The sequence below is a fragment of the Peromyscus californicus genome, unplaced genomic scaffold, assembly GCF_007827085.1.
Source record: "Peromyscus californicus insignis strain IS unplaced genomic scaffold, ASM782708v3 Scaffold_1__1_contigs__length_55948999, whole genome shotgun sequence".
NCBI classification, from domain to species: domain Eukaryota; kingdom Metazoa; phylum Chordata; class Mammalia; order Rodentia; family Cricetidae; genus Peromyscus; species Peromyscus californicus.
This window is the reverse complement of record NW_026294492.1, coordinates 54,416,518-54,438,575: the sequence shown is the minus strand read 5'-3', so window position 1 is coordinate 54,438,575 and position 22,058 is coordinate 54,416,518. Positions and strand designations below refer to the sequence as shown.

The following is a 22,058-nucleotide window of genomic DNA, read 5'->3' as shown; positions in this document are numbered from 1 at the left end:
CAGGCTGTGGGGCAGGCAGGGGTCTGGAGCAAAGGCTGGCCTCAGGACAAGACCCACAGGTTCTCCTGTCCTTTTGGATGGCCTTTGGGAGATCTCCTACCCTGACTTATACAGAGGAAGGGGGCAATCACAGTGGAGACAGCCGCCCCTGCACGCAGACATGCACAGGCCCTGAGGCTGTCAATGCGGAGCCAGGGGTAGCTAACAGAAAGATCCTTGCAGGCTGGCCTCCTGCCCGGGGGAAACCTCCAGGGTACCTTGACATGTCCTGGGCAGGGCGAAGGCAGAGACACACATCAAAGCACCCAAGACAGACACTTGGACTCTTGTGAATACATCGGCACCGTTTATTTTTTTAAAAAAACTTTTTTACAGAAGGTAGAAGAGGGGACAAATTGGTCAAGAGAACCCTGAGGGTAGATGGCCCGGCTTAACCAAGGAAGCTCCCACAGACCCTGCAGCCAAGAGCTCCCTACACCGCGTAGTAACCCCTGGAAGCTGCCGTTGCCATGAGCCACAGCCCCACAGGAGGCTTGCCCTGACCCTCACAGCTGGGTCACCCTGCATGGTTCTAATTCCAGCTGGCCAAGCCAGGGCCTGATGGCTCTGGGGCTCCTCTGTGCCCAACAGGTAACTGCCAAGAGGAAGCCAATCATGCCGAAGTCACATGGGACATGAGGACTGCAAAATTTGTTTCCTGGCATAGGGACAGAGTGGCCTTGATGGCCAGGCCCTTTCTCGAGACACCCACCAGGTGGCAGGGGTTCCTGGTTTCCACTCTGGACCTTGTCTAAGCAGCTGGGCTCACAACAGCCGATGAAACCACACCAGCAGCCTGCACTCGAGACACAAGGTGACCCTCAGAAGAGGGAGGGCGGGCAAGCACGGCCTACCCAAGCTTTGGGCTATCTCACAGAGGTCCCCAGAGCAGGGTGGCATGGGCCCAACTTGGGATCAGAGATGGTTTCTGGGCAAGGGAATAATTTGTTTTCCTTGACCCTGGCCACTGGGACATGGGCCACAAGGGGGTGTGTCGGGGTCCTGCCTGGCCCCCAAAGCACCACACACTATGAAATCTAAAGTTCATACAAACATTTATTCTGTTCCTACCCACGGAGAGAGGCAGCAGCCCCCTGGAAGGCAGCCCAGAGGCCCTGGAAGGTCAGGCCTTCCTTGGGGCTGGCTTGGCTCTGAGGTTGGGGAGTCTTGGTGGGTTCGGGTGAGTTCTGGAAGCCACCCCACAAGGCAGGGCAGACATCCAAGCCCACAGGATTGACTGTGTGGGGTTCAGGCCCTGGATCCCAATGGCTCCAGGGCTGGACTCCTCTGATGAGGAGGAACTGTGGGGTCAGCAGGTTTAAATTAAAAATTAATAAAAATAACAGTATAAAGTAAAAAAAGACAACCCCCGTCTCAAACCATGAGGGCTTGTCCTGTCAGCTGCGTTATACACAAAGGAGCAGGGCGGGCCACTGCCTGGTGCAGCGGGAGGGTGGGGGCTGAGTGGGCACAGGGGACAGGGCTGAGGGTGACATGTAGGACTGTGTGGGGCTGGGCTCAGGGGGTCGGTCTTGGCCCCAGCTCAGGGCCACTCCAGACCTGTAGCCTGAGCTCGGGAGACGCATGGTCAGCTGTCATGTTTTATTACAGTTTGAAAAGAGGCCGAGGGCATCGGGGCTGAGGGCATCGGGGCTAAGGGCAGTCAGGGATGTAGGAAAGGGGCGTGGCATGGTGGCGGCGGCGGGTGGGGAGTCATCGCTTGGTCTTGGCGTCTTCTCGGATCTTCCAGATGACAAGGTGCATGCAGGCGCTGGCATCCTCACTGGAGCTGTGCCCGTCCACTGCAGGGCAGACATGGTCAGCACGGTCCCGACCTGCTCTGTCCCCCAGCCCCCACCCGGACGCTGGCTCCTCACCATTGTCTTGGATGATCTGTCTGAGGTAGTCGGCCATGAGGTTTCGCAGGGAGCGCTTGTAGGGCAGGCCCAGGCGGTGCGGGAACAGCACTGAGGTGTCCACCACCGTGCCGTGGATAACCTACGGGAGAGGTGGGTCGTGGACGGGGCTTGCTGGGCAGGGCCTCCCAGCCTCAGCCGCAGCAGGCACAGCTACCTTGAGGGCCAGCAGGTCACTCTCCAGGCTATGTCCGATGAGGATGGTGTCAGCGCTGAACATGCTCAGCAAGACGGCCTGCACGTCCCGCAGTGTGATGCTTGTGTCCACAAGGTCAGCCTCCGTCACCCCCGAGAACCTGCAGAGGGCCGGATTTGAGAGGAGATCTGGGCCAGGCAGGACAGGAGCAAGGCTGGGGTCCCGTGGCAGGCCGGCACCCACCTGGTGTTGTAGTCGACAACTTCGTTGTCGGGCTTGACAAAGGTGTCGTACACGACCTGCATGTCTGTGTCCACGACTGTGACGCGGGTCAGCTCCAGGCCGTACGTCGTGTAGGACTGCGGGCGTTGAGATGGGCGCTAGATGCAGCCGGCTTCCCAAGCCCACCTGCCCTGGTGGCTAGCCATGGCTGCTGCACAGACCCCGTGGGGACACCGGGGGAGCCACGGCAGCAGAGGGAGACGCTGGCCAGGAACCCCGAGAACCCTTCTCAAGTGGGCTGAGACACACACACACACACACACACACACACACACACCCTCGGGACACCGTGGAGATGCGGCATTAGTGACAGCCTTGCACCTCAGCCATCCACTCGCTTGCAAGCCCTCGGGCGGCCTCACTTTCTCACCCTTCCAGAGTGGCCCCAGCTGCGCACAGCACCAGGTGCCCAAGAGCCCAGACTCACCATCTCACAGTCTAGGGCAAAGACCCCTGCGTGGGAATCTTCGGGCAGCTCCTTCTGGAAGGTGCGCACAAAGCCCTCCAGGTTCTCCTTCCGGCCGTCCTGCACGTGTTGCTGGGGAACAAGGGGGTCAGCAGCAGGACCAGCACAGGCCACATGTGACGCCTGGGACCAGGGGCCTGTGGAGGCGGGTGGGCCCAGTGCGCTCCTGACTGGAAGGGCTGGGTGGGGCCCATGACAAGCCTGAACATAGCACTCAACTGTGTCCCTCAACCCTGGTACAGTGTCCAAGACCGAAGCCGAGAGCGGGGAGTGGCACCCAGCAGGACTTACCTTGGCAACCTGACAGCCCACGGCGCCGACCGCAGCCGAGCAGCACATGTACTGCGTCTCCCAGCCCCCGGCCACTGGGGAGAGAGCAATGGGGTTCAGGCCCGGGCATGGAACCCTGGCCACCCGGCAGGGAACCCTGGCCACCCCCCGGCAGGGACCGGATTCAGGGAAGAGATCTGGGCCAGCAGCATCTCAGGCTGATGCGGGCCCAGGGAAGGTCCCCCGGGAACAGTGCGGAGTGTGAGACAAGCAGACCCTGTGCTCTGGGAGGAACACTCCGGTCACAGAAGACCGCGGCCTTCCCACGGACGACGGAGGGGAGCGGGGCGGGCACGGGGCCTTCCCACGGACGGAGGTGAGCGGGGCGGGCACGGGGCCTTCCCACGGACGACGGAGGGGAGCGGGGCGGGCACGGGGCCTTCCCACGGACGACGGAGGGGAGCGGGGCGGGCACGGGGCCTTCCCACGGACGACGGAGGGGAGCGGGGCGGGCAGAGCTGTGTGTGCAGTGGCCGAGCCTCACCGCGGTTCCGCCGCAGCCGTCCCCAGTGGTAGTAGCACTCCTCGCTGCGCACACAGCGGCCCGAGGAGGACACAAGGTACTCGGAGCCACAGCGACAACAAATTCTGCAGGAGGCTGTGGGTGAGGACAGACGGACAGGCAGAGGGCGAGTGGGCGAGAGGCTGGCACCAGCACCCCTGAGCACGACGCCCGACTCAGCAGGCAGCTCCCCACCCAGTCCTGCTGGTGAGGACGCGGCTGGAGGAGACTCACGGTCCTTGGGCTTCTTCTCCTCAGCCGTGAAGATGACGGCGCCCCCTGGGCGCTCTGGGTGGGGGAAGGGGTAGCCGTTCTCCTTGAGCTGCTCCTGAGTGAGCAGGTACTCCCTGAGGCGGCTGTACAAGGCGTTCCCTGTGGGCACCGGGCGGGGGTCAGTGCTGCCGGGGTCAGGGGGACACCCGCAGGCACACGCACGCGCGCACACACACACACACACACGCTGCTGCACCGGGCTGTCCCTGCGGGGCGCTGGCTGCCACTGCTGCAAAGGAGGGGGGCGATGATAGGGGACAGGGCGGGGACAGGACAGCCATGGACACGGGTGTGTGTGTGGGTGTGTGTGTGTTACGGAGCAGCAGAGGCGTGAACTCACCTTTCAGCTCCTCCACCCGTGGGCTGCTGGGGCGGCTCAGTGAGAAGCTGGTTTTGGCTGCCAATCTGCCTCCCAGCACCACCTCGTGGGACACAACTCTGCGGCCACTGGCTTCTAGAAGGAAGGGCAGAGGAGCCAGGGAGCGTGAGCCGGCTGCAGTCTGTCCTCAGGGCCGCCACACTGCTGTCCCCTAGCCCAAGCCTACTACATGTACATACCCTCTCCTGCCTACAGAGTCCCTGCTGGGAAGGGAGGACAGGTCACCCCAGGGCTGAGCAGCTCCCCGACCCGTGCTCTGGGTGGACAGGCCAGGCCTACCGTTCCTGACGGAAGGTGTGAGGCAGGGGCATGTTGCAGCTACTCAAGCAGATAACTAATGCATTTTGAAGCTTTGAGCTGTCACCACCTACAAAGGCCACCCCGACCCTCCGGCAGGTGGGGAGAAGCTAATGGAGGCTAAGGGCTGCCCAGGGAAGCAAGATCACTGTGGTGACTGCCTAATGTGGCCTCTCGAGGAGACACAATGGAACCTCTTAACTGTCTCCCCCTCTCTCCCCTAGCAAACGCACAGCGCTCAGCCACTCACTGTCAAGAGGCTGTGGGCGCCATTAGCAGAGGCCCCACACGTGAAGGAGGGAGGGAGGAGGGAACTCAGGCAGCGCCTGGATGTGGGGTACTGGGACGGCCTGCTGCTGGAGCCCATGAGCACCGAGTTCTGGGCAGGGCCCTCCCACACAGCTGCCACTCACTGCTGAGGCTGGGCACGGTGTTGGGGACCAGGCCCCTCAGCTTCTTCAGGGTGTTCACAGCCACGTTCAGGTAGATGTTCTTGCTGGGGCTGCGCTCATACGCCACCTTCTCCTCGTTCAGTGCCTAGCGGGACACAGCGGCACCGGGACATCAGCGGGGGGGGGGGGGGGGCAACCACACTGAGGGGACAGCAGGCGGGCTGCAGGACCGGGGGACCCCGCACAGACCCTGCCCGTGTATTCCGGGGACACGCTGGCTAGGAAGAGCCTGCTGCCCACAAGGAAGTGGTACAGGCAGTCAGTTTGGACCAAGATGCCTAGATGAGAGCCAGGGAGACAAAGGGCCCTTCCTGGCTTCAGGCCAAGGCCACAGTGACCGGGGCTCCCTGCTCTGCCCCACCTTCTCAATGGCCTCCTGGTTGGACGGGCAGAACTTGAGGCACTCCTCGATGAAGAGGTTGAGATAGCGCTGGCGCACCACAGTGGGGACCTTGCCGCCAAATTCTTTCGGGATAACGGGCTTCTTTAGACTCTGGAGGAAGAGGCGGGGTGGGCGAGGGGTCAGGACACAGGGGAAGAGGGGAATGGGCCGTCCACAGCACGAGCCCAGCCATGAATCCTAGAGGAAAAGGCTGGGGGTGGGACCGCTGCCCAGAATCCCCCAGGGAGGGGCTGGGGCGCGGCTTGCGCATGGCCTGCCCAGCTTGCACGGACTCTGGTTCATCCTCAGTACTAGTAAACAGAACACACTGTAAGGCCAACACAGAACCCTGGGAGGGACACTACGAGCAGAGCAGAGTCCTGCGAGCAGGCCAGGGAAGAGCCAGCTGGGGGCAGGGTACCTGGAGTGATGGGCTGTGGGCGATGCGCTTGGGGGTGACAGTGGTGGTGGTCTTTGATGCCATCCCTGACAACGTGCGCGTCTTCAGTGGCTGGCTGCCAGGTTCAGGACCGTGGGACACCTGGCTGCTGCTGGCAGGGAGCGCCCTCTTGGCACCTGTTGGGGCTGGTGGGGGACAGGGGACATGAGCACAGGAGGACAGGAGGCCCATGACGGAGCTGCGGAGCACCAGGAAGCTGTGGTCATTGAGTGTGAGCAGGACACGCATCTCGCAGCGCAGCGGGGGCCGGGGCGCCGTGCTCGGGGTGCGGAAGGACATGGGACTCTAGCTGCTCTGGGGCAAGTCCATGGAGGTGGGAAAGGGCAACACGGCTGTGGAGGCCGGCTCAGGCAACGCCACGGTCGGGACAGTCTGGCAAATGGCAGGGTGTGGTCGGGGCCTCTGCCGCATGTTCCAGCCCCCAACTCCGAGGCATTGACGTCTGAGGGGTAGCCCTGGCTCCTAGGCACAGGACTAGAGGGCCTGGGATGCCCTGGCCTGTTCATTGTGACAGGCTACCTGCCTGTCCCTGTAATGAGGTCACAAACCATACAGTCTCCGCCCTGGCAGTGGGTGGCCAGGGTTGTCCCGATTGTTAATGCAGGGGTGTGGGGTGCCTGACCATCAGAGCCCCTGGAAGAAGGGAGCCAGAGACTAGGGACATCTGCCTCTAGTCAGGATCGTCTCTGGATAGGGCCAGGGAGCAAGACCAGGCTGCCTTTGCCATCCTTCCTGGAACCAACCCAAGGCTGTGCTTGACAAGAGGGGGCCCCCATGCTCTCTCAGCCCCACAGGAGGAGGGCACACGTGCATGAGTAACCCAGCCCTGTGAGCAAGCTAGGGCGCAAGCACTGAGGCAGATCAAGGTGCGTGTCTGGGGACAAGGGAGTGCAGAACCAGAGCGGCCCTAATGAGCCCTGCTGCGGCTGAGGCCAGGAGCCTCCCCCAAGGCTGGGCCATGGGCATGAACAGGAACAGAGAATCCTGGGCACCGCAGGCCTGGGGAAGGCAGGAAGAGGGCCAGGCCCAGCAGCTCTTCCTGATTGGGTCACAGGCTCACGTCCTGACTAGTGAGAAGTGGTCTGTCCTGACGGCAAGACCCGCCCTGGGAGCCATAAGACGCAGCCCCGACCGACCGCCTAGGCAGGATGTGTTCTCAGGGACTGTGCTCAGCACAGACAGGACTACTCCACACCTGACCTTCAGAGCTGCTGCCCACCCCAGGCAGGCCCAGGCAAGTCCCACTGAGGGGCCTTGGACTGGGATAGTCCCCACTGACCCCTGGCCTCCAGCATCCCAGGGCCTGAGTCTGGGAGGAAGCAAGGAGCTGCCCAGGCCTTCTGAGCCATCCTGTCCCTACTCCACCTGGTCAGTCAGCCACCAAGGCCCCGGAAAGGTGGTGCTCAAGGCCAAGTAACTCAGGGAAGTTCCCAGGGTGCTGCTTCCCCCTGTACCCCAGATGCTGGGGTTGGGGGTCCGAGAGGGTGGGGCCAGGACTTACTGGTGGCCAGGAGGGGGTTGGGTACGTGAGCAATCCTCCTCTTCTCCCCAGGGGCAGAGATATGCACGGAGGAGAGCCTGTCCGTCGGCCTCGGGGCCACCTGTAACCAGCTGGCAGAGGCCCTCTGCGCCTGCTGTGCTCTCCGGTAGCACACCTCCTGAGCAGTCGGGGGCCGGGCTGGGGGGGGCCGCGGGGGCCCTCCTTGGGGCCTCCGCCTGAAAGAACACAGGTCCTGGAGCCCAGCTCTGAGTCAAGAGCACTCGAGGCAGGCTGGATGAGGAGCCCCGGGGTGGGAAGCCTTCCCCCATCCCAGCTCCCTTGGCTTCTGGAAGCCTTGGTCCCGGGGTCACTGTCCAGCAGTGCAGGGGCAACGGCGACCTGTCTGCGCACATCTCAGAGATGAAGCCTTCCTGAGAAACTGCATCTGGGACCCTGCCCCCGTCCTGGGAGGCTTTAAGGACTAGTTCTGAATGTTTGTGTGTGCCCACGCTTGTCACCGCAGCCCTGTGTGGCCTCTTCTGGGCTCAGAGGCTGGCTAGCCCGCTCAACTCTGCTACCCACGGGAATCTGTCCCACTCTCCCTGCAGCTCCTGTGCCTAGGTCAGGGATGATGGACAGGCAGTGGACAGGGCATGCTTCTCTACAGGACACCAGCTTACCAAAGGCCAGCAGCAGGGGGCCTGGGATCCAGACTGGGGGGCAGACCTTCTCCCTCCAGCTGCCCACCCTTATCCCCAAGTCTGGGTCTTACCTCCTTGCCTGGCTTGCAGAGGTGGGAGACCCTTCTCTTCTGCCCCGGGAACAGAGTGGTCAGGTCTGCGTGCGCCTTCTCCACAGCCTTCTCCTTGGGGGGCTGAAAACACACATGCACTCCTCACTCTAGGTCTTCCTTGGGGCACACCCCTGCCTTTCCACCCAGCCTCATGTCACCACCAGACCTCAGGCGGTCCTGCAAGTGAGAGCCCTACCCAGGATCAGCACCCTGCGGCCCAAGCCCCCCCCAGCACCTGCCTCCCAGGCTAGGGTGGCAATTCTGTGGACAGGAGGACAAATAGGCACGGCCCTGCTGCTGCCCCCACACCCAGCCCAGGATGACGGCTCAGATACGGAGTGCCAGTCAAGGGCATCCCCGTAGGCCTAGTGCTGGAGGGAAAGGGCCAAGTCCATCTTTGTCTGTGCAGGGTGAGTGCCCCCTGGTGGCCAGCATGGGGACATTGAAGGGGGACACCCAGATGGGTCAAGGCTGGCCTGAGATAGGCAAGCCAGGGAGAGAGCAGAGACGGGGATAGAGGCCAGAAAAGGAGCAAGAGCGGGGGGGGGGGGGGGGGGGGGGGGGGGGAGGACAAGAGAGGACAAAGAGCTGGGGACAGGAAGTGTGAGGCAGGCGCGGGGCGGGAGGGCCCGGTACCCCTTTGCCGGTCAGTCTGAACGGTCAGTCGGACGCTGCCACGGGAAGCCGGCTGGGTGGGTAGAAAGCCAGCATCCTCGTTCTGGGCAGGGTGCAGGGGGGCAGCAGGCGGCCACCGAGGGTTCCTGAATTTTGAATGGAGTTAAGAGGCCGGTGCTGAAGGAGCGGCTTCTGCCTGGGTCTCAGAGGCTGGAGTCGGCTGGAGACGGCTGCGGGATGGAGTGTCCCCTCACAGGGCCCTCGCCTGCCAAGGCCAGCGCCCTCACCTGCCGGGCCAGCCGGCCCTTGTCCTCCGTCTTCACACTGGTAGACTCATTGAAGATCCGCAGGCACTCCTCCATGGGGTCCGCATCGAAGTCCACCTCCTTCTCCAGGGCCGAGTAGTCCACATCCTCCTCTGCACACTGGCTGGCTCCAGAGGAGGAGGAGGAGGAGGAGGGTGGGGAGGGCGGTGCGGGGGATGCGGGGGATGCGGGTAGCTCGGCCTTGAGACGCTTGGGCACCTGTGTCTCACCCAGGCCCAGGCTGGAGTCAGAGTCTGATTCTGAGTCTGAGCTGAGGCTGGGAAGGGTGGGGGGCCAGACCCGGGGTGCCCTGGCCCCCAAGCCTGAGTCCTCCTCCTCGCTCTCATCCCCAAATAATTCAGCATGGCTCAGGGCCCGCTTTTTGAGCTTAGGGGCTTCCTGGGGGGCACCCTCGTCCAGGGAGCGGGCCTTGCGTTCCACCAACTTCCCTGATGGTGTCTTCCTATCACTGCCGCCTTTCCGGGCCAGTGGTGCGTGGGGGCCAGACCCGGAGTCTTGGGGCCGGGGCCCTCCACTGGAGGAGCGGCCTGGTCCCCCTTTCCCTGAGCTGGCCACCGCAGTGGTGTTGGATGGCTTTTTCTTGGTCCCTTCGGAGCCCTGGGCCTTGCCCCGGGGGCTGCCAGCATGTGTCCTCTTCTTGTCTGCACACACCTTCTCCTTCTCCCGGGGCCGTCCCGGGTCCTTGTCTTTCTTCTTGTCTCTTTTGCGGGCCTTGTCCTTGTGGCTGAGGCTGGCTGGTGTCCCACTTTTCTTCCTCTTGGCTTTGCCGTCCTTGGGGACCCCGGCATCGTGAGGGGCCCGAGCTACTGTGTCTGCTGCTTTCGGAGGCTGCCCGAGGTCTTCCACGTCACACTGCACAGCCATCTCCTTGGTGCCCCGCAGGCTGCCCTCCACGGGCTCCGGACCCTCCTTGGAAGCAGGTTTCCCAGGCGCCTTGCTTTCAGGTTCAGCCCCAGCCTTGGGGCTGCTGACATCAGCCTTCGCCGGGCTAGCCACCTCATCTTCTGAGTCTGAGAACCTGGCCTCACAGCCGCCGAAGGGGTCACAGGGCTTCTTGATGGCAGGTGTGTAGGGCTCAGCACCCCGGGAGCCTCGCGGCCGCTTGGCGGCCCTCTCATCCCTGGTACTGGCCCTGCCAAGGTGCCGAGCTGAGTAGTTGGACAGTGGGTCGTACTCCAGATCTGTTGATGGCTTTGAGCTGTCCACCACATACTTGCCACCAGACACCGGTCGGCCACAGCGGCGCGGCTGGCCCACAGCCTTGGGGACATACTCCAGGGCACTGGTGCCCCCTCCAACTCTGCCCTGACCCCTCTCTAAAGGGGCCAATGAGTACTTTTGACCTGGTTCAGCAGGGGCAGCCAGTGGGGTGGGCTGGTAGCCTGAGTCTGGGCTCAGCAGGCCCCCTGGTGTATAAGTGAGGGCCAGCGAGAAGGTGTCGTCATCATCCAGGCTCGTGGCAGGGCTGCAGGGTGCCAGGGCTGAAGCCCCAGCACCGTGCCCCCGTGCCGTCTCCAGGAGCTCCTGGTAGCGCCTCTGCTCCAGCTCCACCTCACCACGCACAGCCTCGATGGCTTGGTTGACCAGCTCCAGCTCCAGCATGCCATCGCCTTGGCCCAGCACGCCATTCTCTCTCTCCGCAGGGGGCTGAGGCAGCTCCGGATTGTACGGGTCATAGCCAAGCCCTGGGAGGGAAGAACACGGACAGCCCCTGAGCCAGCCTGCCAGAGATGGGCAAGGTAAGAGAGCCAGCTGTCCACAGCCCACTACACACCAGGCTTGGGCCCGAGGACATCCATGACACCGTGACAACGCGGGTTGGGATCGCCTGCCCCATGCAGGACCTGGCAGAGGATGACTGATGGGTGCTGGGGTGTGTGTCTAGCTCAAGGAAGGGAAGGGTCTGGGTCTGGGTCTTCACAGACAGAGCACTGCCAGGGATGCACGGGCTTCCTCCCCAGCACCACATAAACCAGTCACGATGGCTCACACCCATCACCCAACTCTAGAAAAGGACCTAACTCACCCCCCACCACACACATTCAGACACACAATTAAAAGTAAAACTCTTTTTAAAGCCTTAATAAAGAGATTAGTAGTTATGGTGTGATCCCACCAGTATAAGCAAGAACTGTATGACCCACCACGTCTATCTGGAAGAGGGGTGGGGTCCAGGCACACTGTTGATATCCCCTCTCTGAGCACTGTCCCCAAGGGAAGCTGGAAAAACACCCAAGCGAGGTGTAGGCTCAGGGAGGGTAGTTTGTTACAAAGCAGCCGTCCTTCTCAACAGCCCACGCAGCCCTGCTGAATGGTCAGGCACCCCAGACACCTGCAGAAAGCCCATGAGTGACCCTGTGGCAGTTCCCTGTGGCTGACGACCCTGAGCTGGGGACCACCCTGCATCAGCAGGGGCCTGGCACCTCCACAGGGTGGTCCTCGGGGAGGTAGGACTGGGAATCGGGAAGGGCCTCCCACATGAGCAGGGTGAGGCTGGAGGAGCGGTGCTGGCCAAGCCCAGGGTCAGTCAGTCTTCCATGACACTCCGCAGCTGTCTGAAGCCGACAGCCTGAAATACAAGCTCTGCCATGGGAGATGCAGCACAGTGAGGGGCACCGGCAGGAGCTCACATCTGCAGCCTGAAGGACAAAAGAGGAGGCACTCACAGGAAGCCTCCGCTGCCTAGAAGGGCAGGAACTTGGGGACAAGAACTCAGCACATGCTGGGAACTGGCCAGAGCCCACTGACTTGTGGAAGGGATTGGGGGAGACTGGGAAACATGTGAGCTGCTTCTCACTTTTCTTTAGTTATTTACCATATAGATCAATATGGTGTGGCCCTAGCTGCCTGAATATGCTGGAATGATGCCAGGCTTGGCTGGGTTCTTAGAAAGTAACATTCCAACAATCAGAAGCAGTGGACCAGCCAGGCGGGAGGCCGAGGCAAAAGGATCAGAAGTTCAAGGTCAGCTTAGGCCAGCAAGGCCCGATCTCAAAAGAAAAAGGTAAAGGGGGGGGGGGGCTCAGTAGCAAAGACCTTGCCTAGCACACCCAAAGCCCCCGGGGGGGGGGGGGAGGAGGAGATGAGTGGATAAACTCAGAAACTAAACTGAATGCTATGCTCAGGCCTCCTGCAAGCAATGCCCTGTCTCGTGAGCCCCGTGGGCGGGAGAAGGGACAACGCCCAAATGAGGAGCACTCCCTCTGGCTTTGTTATGTGGAGTGACTTTTGATTCACCGGAGGGCTTACACATAGAGGTCAGAGGACCCACGTGGGTCCCAGGGGTCCAATTGGGTGTTGTCTGGCTGGGTGCAAGCGCTGAGCCGTCCAAAGGGCCTTTCTGATTGCTTGCTTGTTTCTTTGAGACAAGGTCTGCTCTAGCTCAGGCTGTCTGGGAACTCATGGCAATCCTCCTGCCTCAGCCTCCCAAGTACTGGAGTGGCAGGTGTGAGCCACCATGCCTGGCAGGCCTAGACTTTGAGCACACAGCTACCAGGAGCGCTTGGCTGTCTGAGGGCCACAGCTGAGGGTATTTGGTGGTGCTACTGCCTGGGGCCCCTGCCTCACCATCCTTCTGAGGTAGTCCTCTGGGGGACCTTGTGACTCTCCAGGACTCAGGGCACATGGAGAGGGGACCTTGGCACCACACTGTAACCTTCAGAGGATCACCTGGGAGACTGTTAACTGCGAGGGGAAGACCGACCCTACTTGGGGACACCAGTGCATGGATTGGGGCCCGGGCTTAACGAAAGAGAGAAAGCAAGCTGAGCACCAGTGCTTATCTCTGCTTTCTGACTATGAACTCAATGAGCAGCTGCCTCCTTGCCCGCCTCCGTGCCCACCTCCTTGCCCGCCTCCATCCCTGTCTCCATCCCTGCCTCCACACCTGTCCTGCTGTGATGGACTGCAGCCTTCTGTGAGCAGAACAACCCTTCCTAAGCGGCTGTTACCAGGCATCTTGCCACACCCTTTATTAATGCAGATGTTGACCCCAGAAGCTACCACATCTTAATCCTAGCACTCAGGAGGCAGAGGCAGAGGCAGGCGACTCTCTGTGAGTTCAAGGCCAGCCTGGTCTACAGAGCGAGATCCAGGACAGGCACCAAAACTACACAGAGAAACCCTGTCTCAGAAAACCAAAAACAAAACAAAACCCTACAGTGACAAAGGAGGACCCTTCTGTGTAAATGTGGGTGCACACGGTGCTCTCTGGGGAGGGGGCTGGGCCACACAGGTGACTGAGAGCCCCCAAAGGCTCTACTCTTGGAAATCACCACACCTGCAGGGGAGGGTCCCTGAGTCCTAGGCTGGGGGTGGGATCCACACACCACCCACCACGCCCCACTAGCCCTGCTGACAGACAGATGGGCAGGGGAACTGGGGTCCTCAGGCCGGAACAGGACGCCTGGCGTAAGCTCAGATTGCCAGTGGAGGAGTGACCCAGACACAGCCAAGCAGAGCTCTCCTAGGTAACCCTGTCCACATATCAGTCTGACAGGCCACACCAGAGGCAGCTGAGTCTCAACAGGGGCAGTATCTCACTGGGCCTCTGCCAACAGGAAGTCAGTCCCCAGCCAGTACCGGAGGTCTCCATTCAAGGCCAAAGGACTGATAAAGGCCAAGAGACTGCTCAGGGTCCAGCCCAGCCTTGAGCTGATAAGAGCTCCCAGCCCTGGAGGCGGAGAAGGATGTTCCTCAAACACCACAGGGAAGGAGAGACAGAGTGTGGGCAGTGCAGGGGTGCTGGTTCCAAGTTCTGGGAGCACCAGGCTGCTCTGGCTTCTCGGATGGGTTCTGACTGGCACAGTCCTGAATGCCAACCCCAGAGAGATGGCCACACTGCTCAGGGTCTGCACAGGACTGTGACCCATCTTTCCTAGGCTGGCCCTTCCCACCCCACATTGGGACCCAGGCACCCACGTTTCCGTAAGCTCAACACTGCTGGACAGATGAGGTCACCCAAGCAGGATCAAGCTCCAAGGCTACCTTAGCTGACTCATGCACAGAGACCACACACACTGGCAGCAGGTCACCAGAGAGAGCCATGGGAAGCTGCACATAGGTACGAGGTCTGGCCAAAGATGGCGCCAGGCCTAGGGAGTGTCCCTCAGCCTCAGTATGGGTGCACAGGTCTTATCCTAGGAGGTCACCCTTAAGGAATGTGCCCAGGATCCTTGTGCCCCCAGGTCATCCTCCAGAGCCTTTCCCCTGACTCTACAAGGTCAGTCCTTTAGGGTGACAGGGCTTCCAAGCAGATGTGGCCACTAAGTGGGATGCAAGGAGACAGGTGCCTTGCATGCCTAGGGCTCTCTCTGAGACAGGGACAGGCCTGAACCACCATGGGCATCCACCAATCCAGAGCTCAGAGGAGCTGATAGGCAGGCGGGCCACGTGTTACCACCACCCTGGGACAGGGCTAGAGGTAGCCTTCCTTTTCCATGGTCCACAAGCGCTGTAAGTACTTTCCAGTCAATAAAGAAAAGTCTCAACTCCCAGTTACTCTCTCCCGGAACCAGATGAAGCCAGTGTGCTGGTCCACCTGTCCTCTTCCCAAAGTCCCAGAGGTGTATACCGAGTCCAGAATAGCCAGAAAGACCTTCAGAGAGCCTCAGGGCACATGTGCCTAGACCACTGCCACCCCAGTCTCTGGCAAAGTGAAGCAAGGCTGGGGAGCACCCTTAGGCTGCTGTGGGGCAAAAGTCCATTCTTAGGGGGCTGCTTCCAGAGAACACTGACGCGCTCTAGTACCCAGGAACAAGTTCCCCTCAAGGGTGAGGCACCCCTTTTCCCACGGGTCTCCTGACACCACAGGCACTCTTTAACACTCAGCATGGAGGAAGGAGCCCCCTGCAGGGTCCATACTTCCAGGACTCAGACTGACTAGCTGCCCTCTTGCGGGCCTCTCTGCCAGTCCAATGCCCCTGCGTCTGTGGGCGTGTGTCCTGAGGAGAGGATGCTAGCTGCAAACCCCTGCACCAGCAGTCACCCAAAATCCCAAGTCCCTTATGCAAATGGCACCGGGCAAATAGGCCACAGAGCCAGGTCGAAAGGGCCTGGTGAACGATGGCCTCATACAGCAGCAGTGCCCAGCTGAACCTGCAAGGGCCAACGTGGCCATGATAACAACGGAGGGGCCATGGCCAGAGACAGATGCAGGACAGATGCAGGATGGGTGACTTGGGGACTCTTCTACACTCTCCAGGAGCCCACAAAAAGCACTCTAAAGACACAGCACCGGGCACATGTGCCAGATGAGCAGCAGGAAGAAGCATCCTGCATCCTGTCCTGCTTAGACCAGGACACCCATCTGACCTCTAAGCCACCTCCTCCAGCAACAATGGACTAGTGGAACCAGCTGCCCATCACCTGCAGCCCTGATGCTCCCTGGCTGGGCAGAGCTGGGCCTGGAAGAGGCAGACAAGGAGAAGAGAGTCACCAGACCCCTGGCAGCACCAGTCTAAGCAGAGTAGGATGGTGTGCTACTGTATTTCAGAGGAAGACCGGGGTGCTGTGCCTCAGCCTCCAATGCACAGGTGTCTCCACGTCCACAGTGCCAACTATCCCTGACTGGCCCTCTTTGGGAGGCAGCAACTGGCCAGATGCTGTGGCCTGGAGCACCCCCTGCTGGCGTTTGCTGGAGAAGTGGATCTTGCCCTGGGAAGGAGCCCAGAGCAGCAGGATTGCCATGTGCTAGTGGCTGGCACAGGTCCCTCTATCCCCAGGTCACTCAGAGAAGGAAAGCCACCCCTGAAGCCTGTCTGCCCAGGCAGTGAGCAAGGCTGTTCTGACAGGACAACAGGAAGTCACCCATGTGTGGGTGGCAGAGCTTGGTGGGAAGAGGCCTGCAGTGCCTGGCCCTCTGATGCTCGCTGCTCAAGCATGCACTAGGCTGGGATCCAGAAGCCCACAGAGGCCCTCAAGGCTCAGAAGGAGCTTGGCCACTTTGCTGTCCCTCTCCCCCCAAGGAACACCCTCCTTCCCCTTTGCTTGAGCAAACCCTATTCTTTCTACAAAGCTCCAGGGCACCCCAACTGTCCACAGGACAGTCTGGGAACAACTCCTGCTGGGTCTTCACTCCTGGCCACCCACACCACACTGCTGGGGAGTCTCAGGAGGAGGTTCCGGGGCCCTGAAGACATGGCGGTTGGTAGCAGGGGTAGGGGTCACTCTCTAGCCCGACACCTGATCTCTCATTTCTGTTCCTCTCACCCTACCTCCCTTGGCACACAGTAGCTGTGCAAGAGTGGAGACAGCTGGGACCCTGGGCTCTGCGAGGCCACTGTGCCAGCCCCTCCACGTACACCCAGAGACTGAGCTCGGCAGAGCTGTGGCCTCCCTCCTCCATGGCAGCTTCCCCAGTACCTGGGCTGAGGGCTGGATGGGGAGCCTAAGCACCAGCGTGAAGGCTGCTTGCAGGTGCTCTAAGCCAGTGCAAGTGTGAAACTGAAGAGACCCAAAACAGCAGGTGGACGTGGCTGTCTATGCTTGGCCTCCCAGTTCTCAAGAGGCAGAGGCAGGAGGATCACCACAAGTTTAAGGCCGATCTGACTCATAAAAACAAACCGGCAGGGAGGGGTTAGAGATGGCTCACCACCATCTGCTGCTTCAGTGCTGTGGGATCCAGTGTTCTCTTCTGTCTGCTCTGGACACTGCACACATCTGGTGCATATACACACATACACATACATACACACACACATATATACTCACACACATATACACACACACATACATACATACATACATATACACACACATACACACACACACATATATACACACATACACACACACACACATACATATATACACACATACATACATACACACACATATATACATACATATATACACACATACATACAGGCAAAACACTTGTGTTTTCTTTTTTATTATTTGATTTTTGGTTTTTGGAGACAGGCTTTCTCTGTGTAGCCTGGTTGTCCTGGAACTCGCTTTGTAGACTAAGCTGGCCTGAACTCAGCGATTCACTTGCCTCTGTCTCCAAAGTGCTGGGATTAAAGGTATGTGCCACCATCTGGCTCTGGGCCAGGGGTGGGGGAATGTTAAAACACTCTTAACCAGACTGAGACAGAGTACTTGAAATCAATCTGGGAACTGGAGATGAAGCCAGTGCTGAGGTGACTCTAATGTGTGAGTCCTGCGTTCTGTCCCCAGTGCCGCCGCCACAACAGAGCAACCGTGGAGATGATGCCCACCTATCTTGTCAGCAGGAGGACCAGAAACTCAAGGTCATCCTTTGCTACATCAACTGAGGCCATCCTAGACTATACGAGACCTGCCTCATATATATATATATGCCACATATATATACATATAATAAAAAAGGAGAGCCACTTCTAAGGGACAGAGGTCACCAAAGAGGTCTAAACAGTTCTCTGTTCAATAACCCCCTCCCTCCAGCCTTTTCCTCCTAATGTCTGCCTGTCTTTCTTTCTTAGAGAAGGTCACATATGTAACCCAGGCTGGCCTTGAACTCAAATTCACCTTACTCTGCCTCCCAAGTGCTGGAACTAAAAGTGTGAGCAACCATGTCTGGGTGCAGTGCACGTTTTCAAGTTGTTGCTGTTGTTGTTTTTAATGCATATGAGAGTTTTGTCTGTACGTATGCATTTGCAACGTATGCAGAAGCCAAACTGCATCAGGTGCCCTGGAACTGGAATTATAAAGCAGCCATATGGGTGCTGGGAACCCTGTTGCAGGGCCTCTGCAACAGCCCCAAGTGTGCTTTCCCCACCCCACCCCCAGAGAGGCCCTTACTATCGATGGCTTTTCTGGAACAAATCCTCATGTAGACCAGGCTCGCCTCCTGAATACTGGGACTAAAGGTGTGCAATGTGCCCCCAGCCAAAAGCAGCAAGTGCTTTTAACTGAGCCATTTCTCCAGCCCCACAGTGTCTTCTTTAATGCAATGGAAATTCTCTGCATTCTCTTCTGGTTAGGGTCATCCCAGAACCTGCTAGGTTGAACTGAGGATCCTGGGTCCCAAACTAGCCAAGCCTACACAGTAAAAAAAATAAATAAATAAAACGTTAACTAGCAAAATTCTAATTTCTCCCAATGTTTTCTCTAATAATACAGTACCGCCTACACATTAATGCCTTCTTAAAAGTACCATCACACCAATCATTGCGACATGCTCCCTGACAAACTGAAAGTCGACACCCGTCCAAGCCGAGCGGGTTTTCAGCTTGACAAACAGCAGTTGCCCCTAGGGCCTTGTGCTTCCAACTACTGCAGACAACGGGGGCCTCGCCCGAGGAAAGTGTCGCGAGCAGAAACAAGATGTGCCACAAGCGCATGGAGTAGGGTGCACGGTGACAGGCGAGGCATGACATCCCGTTTCAAACAAAGCGGCCGGAACGAGGACGGGGCGGTCGCACAGACTGCGCCAAGTCCCCCAGCTCGGCGACGCGCCTGCACGGTCTCTCCCTCCGTCGTGTCCGGGTTTACATTTTACTCAGTGATCAGAGAGGCCTAGACACTTGCACAGCATCACGATGCCCCCCTACTAGGGGAGGGGCAGCTCCGCGAGGGTGTGCGACCAGGCTGCGCAAGGGGACGGCGCAGCACGAGCGGGCCGGCCCAGCGGTGGGACCGGGCGCGGTCGTGCAGGCTTTACCTGCTGCGGGAGACGCCGCACCGCCGCCACAGGGCGCGCCGGGGCCCCGAGCTCCGCGGTGCCGGAAGTGGCAGTAGGGCCGCCGGCAGGGCCCCCCGGGAGCTCCCGCCCAGTACGGGCAGTCGATGGAGCGGAAGAAGCCGGTAGAACGTAGCATGGTCCGTTCCGCAGCGGGGCCCCGGCCCGGAGCTACCCGGGACCCCGGGACCCCTCCTCACACTCGCCCCGGAGGTCTCCGCTCGCGCCTCTCGGACCCCGACGCCGCCGCCATCTTGCTCCGAGGCCCCCAGAGGCCCCCGGGACGCTGTCGCTAGGGACGCCGGGAAGGGCTGCCCGAAGTGCGCCTGCTTACAATGTCGGCTCCCTCAGAACGGGGGCGGGCGCAGGATCCGAGGTCCAGGACGACAGAAGCTCTAAGGAAAGCGTAATTATCTATTCCTGGTCTCGGGGAGCCTTTCGGCACCGGACTTCCGCGGATACAACCTCATTATCTTCAGCCTCAAGCCCCTGAGGAGCCGGGGCTGTCCAGAGCACGCCTGACTGAAAATGCCCTGGGGGGGGGGGGGGGCGCTGCGTTTATTCGGCCGGGGCTCCGCGCGTTTGCAGTTCGCTACGCGATGATGCCTGCGTGCGCCAACGGGAGGACAAGGAGAGTGTTCCGGACGACCCCCCCCCCCTTTAGGATTCACTTTGTGTTTGTACGTATGTGTGTGCAAACACGAGCGTACCTGATGCTCGCTGCAGGCGGAGAGGGCGTCGGATGCCCTGGAATTGCAGCTACAGAGGGTTGTGAACGACCGTGTGGGTGCTGGGACTCGAACCCAAGTCTTCTGCAGGAACAGCAAGTGCTCTTCACCACGGAGCCAACTCTAGCCGGGGTCTCGGTTGACGCTCATTCACCTGACCGCGAGTGGTATCGGCGGGACGTCCCCTACTCTTTGCAGTGCCGGCATACACGAGACGGGCGCTCTGCCACGGAGGCGCGCTCCGGAAACGTCCTTTTAACTATTTTTTTCGTTCTGTTTTTTTTTTGTTGGGTGGGGGGTGTTTTGAGGGGTGCAGGACTGTACAGCCACAGGCAGAGGCAGGAGGGGCGAATAGCTTCCCACCTTTTTGTTTCTTTTTCTCTTTTATTTTCTTCTGAGATTGTAGCTTTGCGCCTTTCCTGGAACTGTTATTAAAAAGATAATATATGCTGAACCCATACAGGCTTGTCTGTTGACCATTTTAAAGGGAGAGCTGTTGGTGTTTTTGGGAAATTATCAGTTGTTGTGCCCTGTTCTTGTATGACATGGATGGCTGGTGAGCACTCATTAGAATAATATCTTTTAATATTTCTCTCAGAAACATGTACTAATTTATGATTTGTTTCTGAGATTGGAGGGATATTAATCTGAGTATTCCATTGTTGTAACAAGTCTCGACCCCACAGGTTCATAGCTATGTTAGCCATATATGGTTTTAATTTTCCTTTCTGTCCTTCTGGACCTATACATTCAAGCCATCTTGCACTTTGTTTCACTCGAGATAATGTCCCAATTCCTAACAGTTGAACGTTTACCTCCTGAAGAGGCCAAGTTGGATGCCAAAATTCTGGTGCAATTATGGTAATGTCAGCACCTGTGTCTACCAGACCAGACAACAAAACACCATTTATCTTTATTGTTAGTTTTGGTCTTTGTTCATTAATAGAAGTTTGCCAAAAAATTTTCTTTATGTTTTTTCCTATTTTCTCTGTTTCATCATCTCGACCAACATGATTTATTCCAATAGACATTTGGTTATTTACTTGCTTTGACTAGGGGTTTCCTCTACAACTGCAGGAAAGGTTTGAACTGGATTTACTTTGGGGGCCTGCCTGAGGCCCCTCTGGGAGTTTCCCGAAGCTCGAGGCAGAGGATTACCCTGTCTGTCCCTTATTGATCTACATTCGTTGGTTAAAAAAAAAAGAAAGAAAGAAAGAAAGAAAGAAAGAAAGAAAGAAAAGAAAAGAAAAATATAAATACTTTACATTGGATTGGATTGTTTTATATTGTATACAAATTATATATATTGAAATTGATATTGTTAGAAAATGTTATATGTATATTTCTAATTGTACCGTTCATCTAACAATGTAATGCAATTTTCTGATCCTTGAATGTTATTACCAACTATTAGGATATAAAGAAATGAAAGTTAGTAGTTAGACATTATAATAGAACTTGTAGTCATATTAGGTATGTTTTCAAGATTGAGTAGATATATTTTAGATAGACAGGTTATCTTCAAACCCTTCAGAGATCTACAGAATATGGCATTTAAAATGTTTCAATAACTTAGAAAATTTTTCTTTTTTGTTATGACTATGAGACATGTCGGCTCCTGGCAGTACCAATCTACTTCAGAGAAAATATGGGCATTGAAGAAACTGCATATGGAGTTAACTTTCATTGTGGCAAAAGTTAGCCACTGGACAACAAAGTATCCTCGAATCAACTGCTGACAACAGGATAAAATGGACACGAAACAAAGGACTACTGATTCTTGCCAAAACAAGTGTGGTTATGGCTTTATCAAAAGGCATCTTCTGAGGCCAGGACAGTATGGCACCATCCCTGAAGTGGTCTTCGCAATCCGGGAAAGGTACAGTGCCCTTTTCTTCGAAGGCAGCTTAACAGGCAGTGGGCCGATGGCTTCTGATGTGCAATGGGAAGGTAGTTGAAACAGTTATTTTTGAAGAGTAATTAAGCTCACACCGCTCAACAGTAGAATGACATTTAATAGAGGGATGTGGAGAAGAACGTGATGCTGAAATGAAGCCACATACACACATAGCCAAGAAGAATGGACAGCTGAATACAAAAACATCAACAATTTCCAGCATTTAAAATCCTGAATCGGGCTGGAGAGATGGCTCAGAGGTTAAGAACACTGCTTGCTCTTCCAAAGGTCCTGAGTTCAATTCCCAGCAACCACATGGTGGCTCACAACCATCTGTAATGAGATCTGGCGCCCTCTTCTGGCCTGCAGGGATATGTGCAGACAGAACACTGTATACATAATAAATAAATAAATCTTTAAAAAAAAAAAAAAAGAAGAAGAGATTTTAAAAAAAAAAAAAAATAAAATAAAATAAAATCCTGAATCATGACAGGACGCTAGTGGAATTCAGGTGTTTCTGGTTTATAGACTGCTCTCACCCAATGTGAGGTTGAACTGTTGACCTTGTGTACATCCTACTTCACAAATGAGTCTGTCAGATACAATAAGCCTATAGGCTGAAGATGATGCCCCAACACTGCGGA

General features: G+C 57.8%; 1 protein-coding gene across 1 annotated transcript; it reads right to left on the bottom strand.

The window, feature by feature from the left end:
- Positions 1 to 324: 324 nt before the first annotated feature.
- Positions 325 to 21,829, bottom strand: Rexo1 (RNA exonuclease 1 homolog). The gene is given in 17 exon segments (XM_052747136.1): positions 325 to 1,841; positions 1,917 to 2,037; positions 2,113 to 2,251; positions 2,335 to 2,450; positions 2,801 to 2,911; positions 3,131 to 3,204; positions 3,654 to 3,767; positions 3,906 to 4,043; positions 4,285 to 4,398; positions 5,034 to 5,157; positions 5,434 to 5,565; positions 5,876 to 6,039; positions 7,416 to 7,599; positions 7,601 to 7,630; positions 8,167 to 8,268; positions 9,090 to 10,813; positions 18,772 to 21,829. Coding segments are annotated over 17 exon segments (3,633 nt in total). The 5' UTR covers positions 18,929 to 21,829; the 3' UTR covers positions 325 to 1,752.
- Between the last annotated feature and the right edge of the window lie 229 nt (positions 21,830 to 22,058).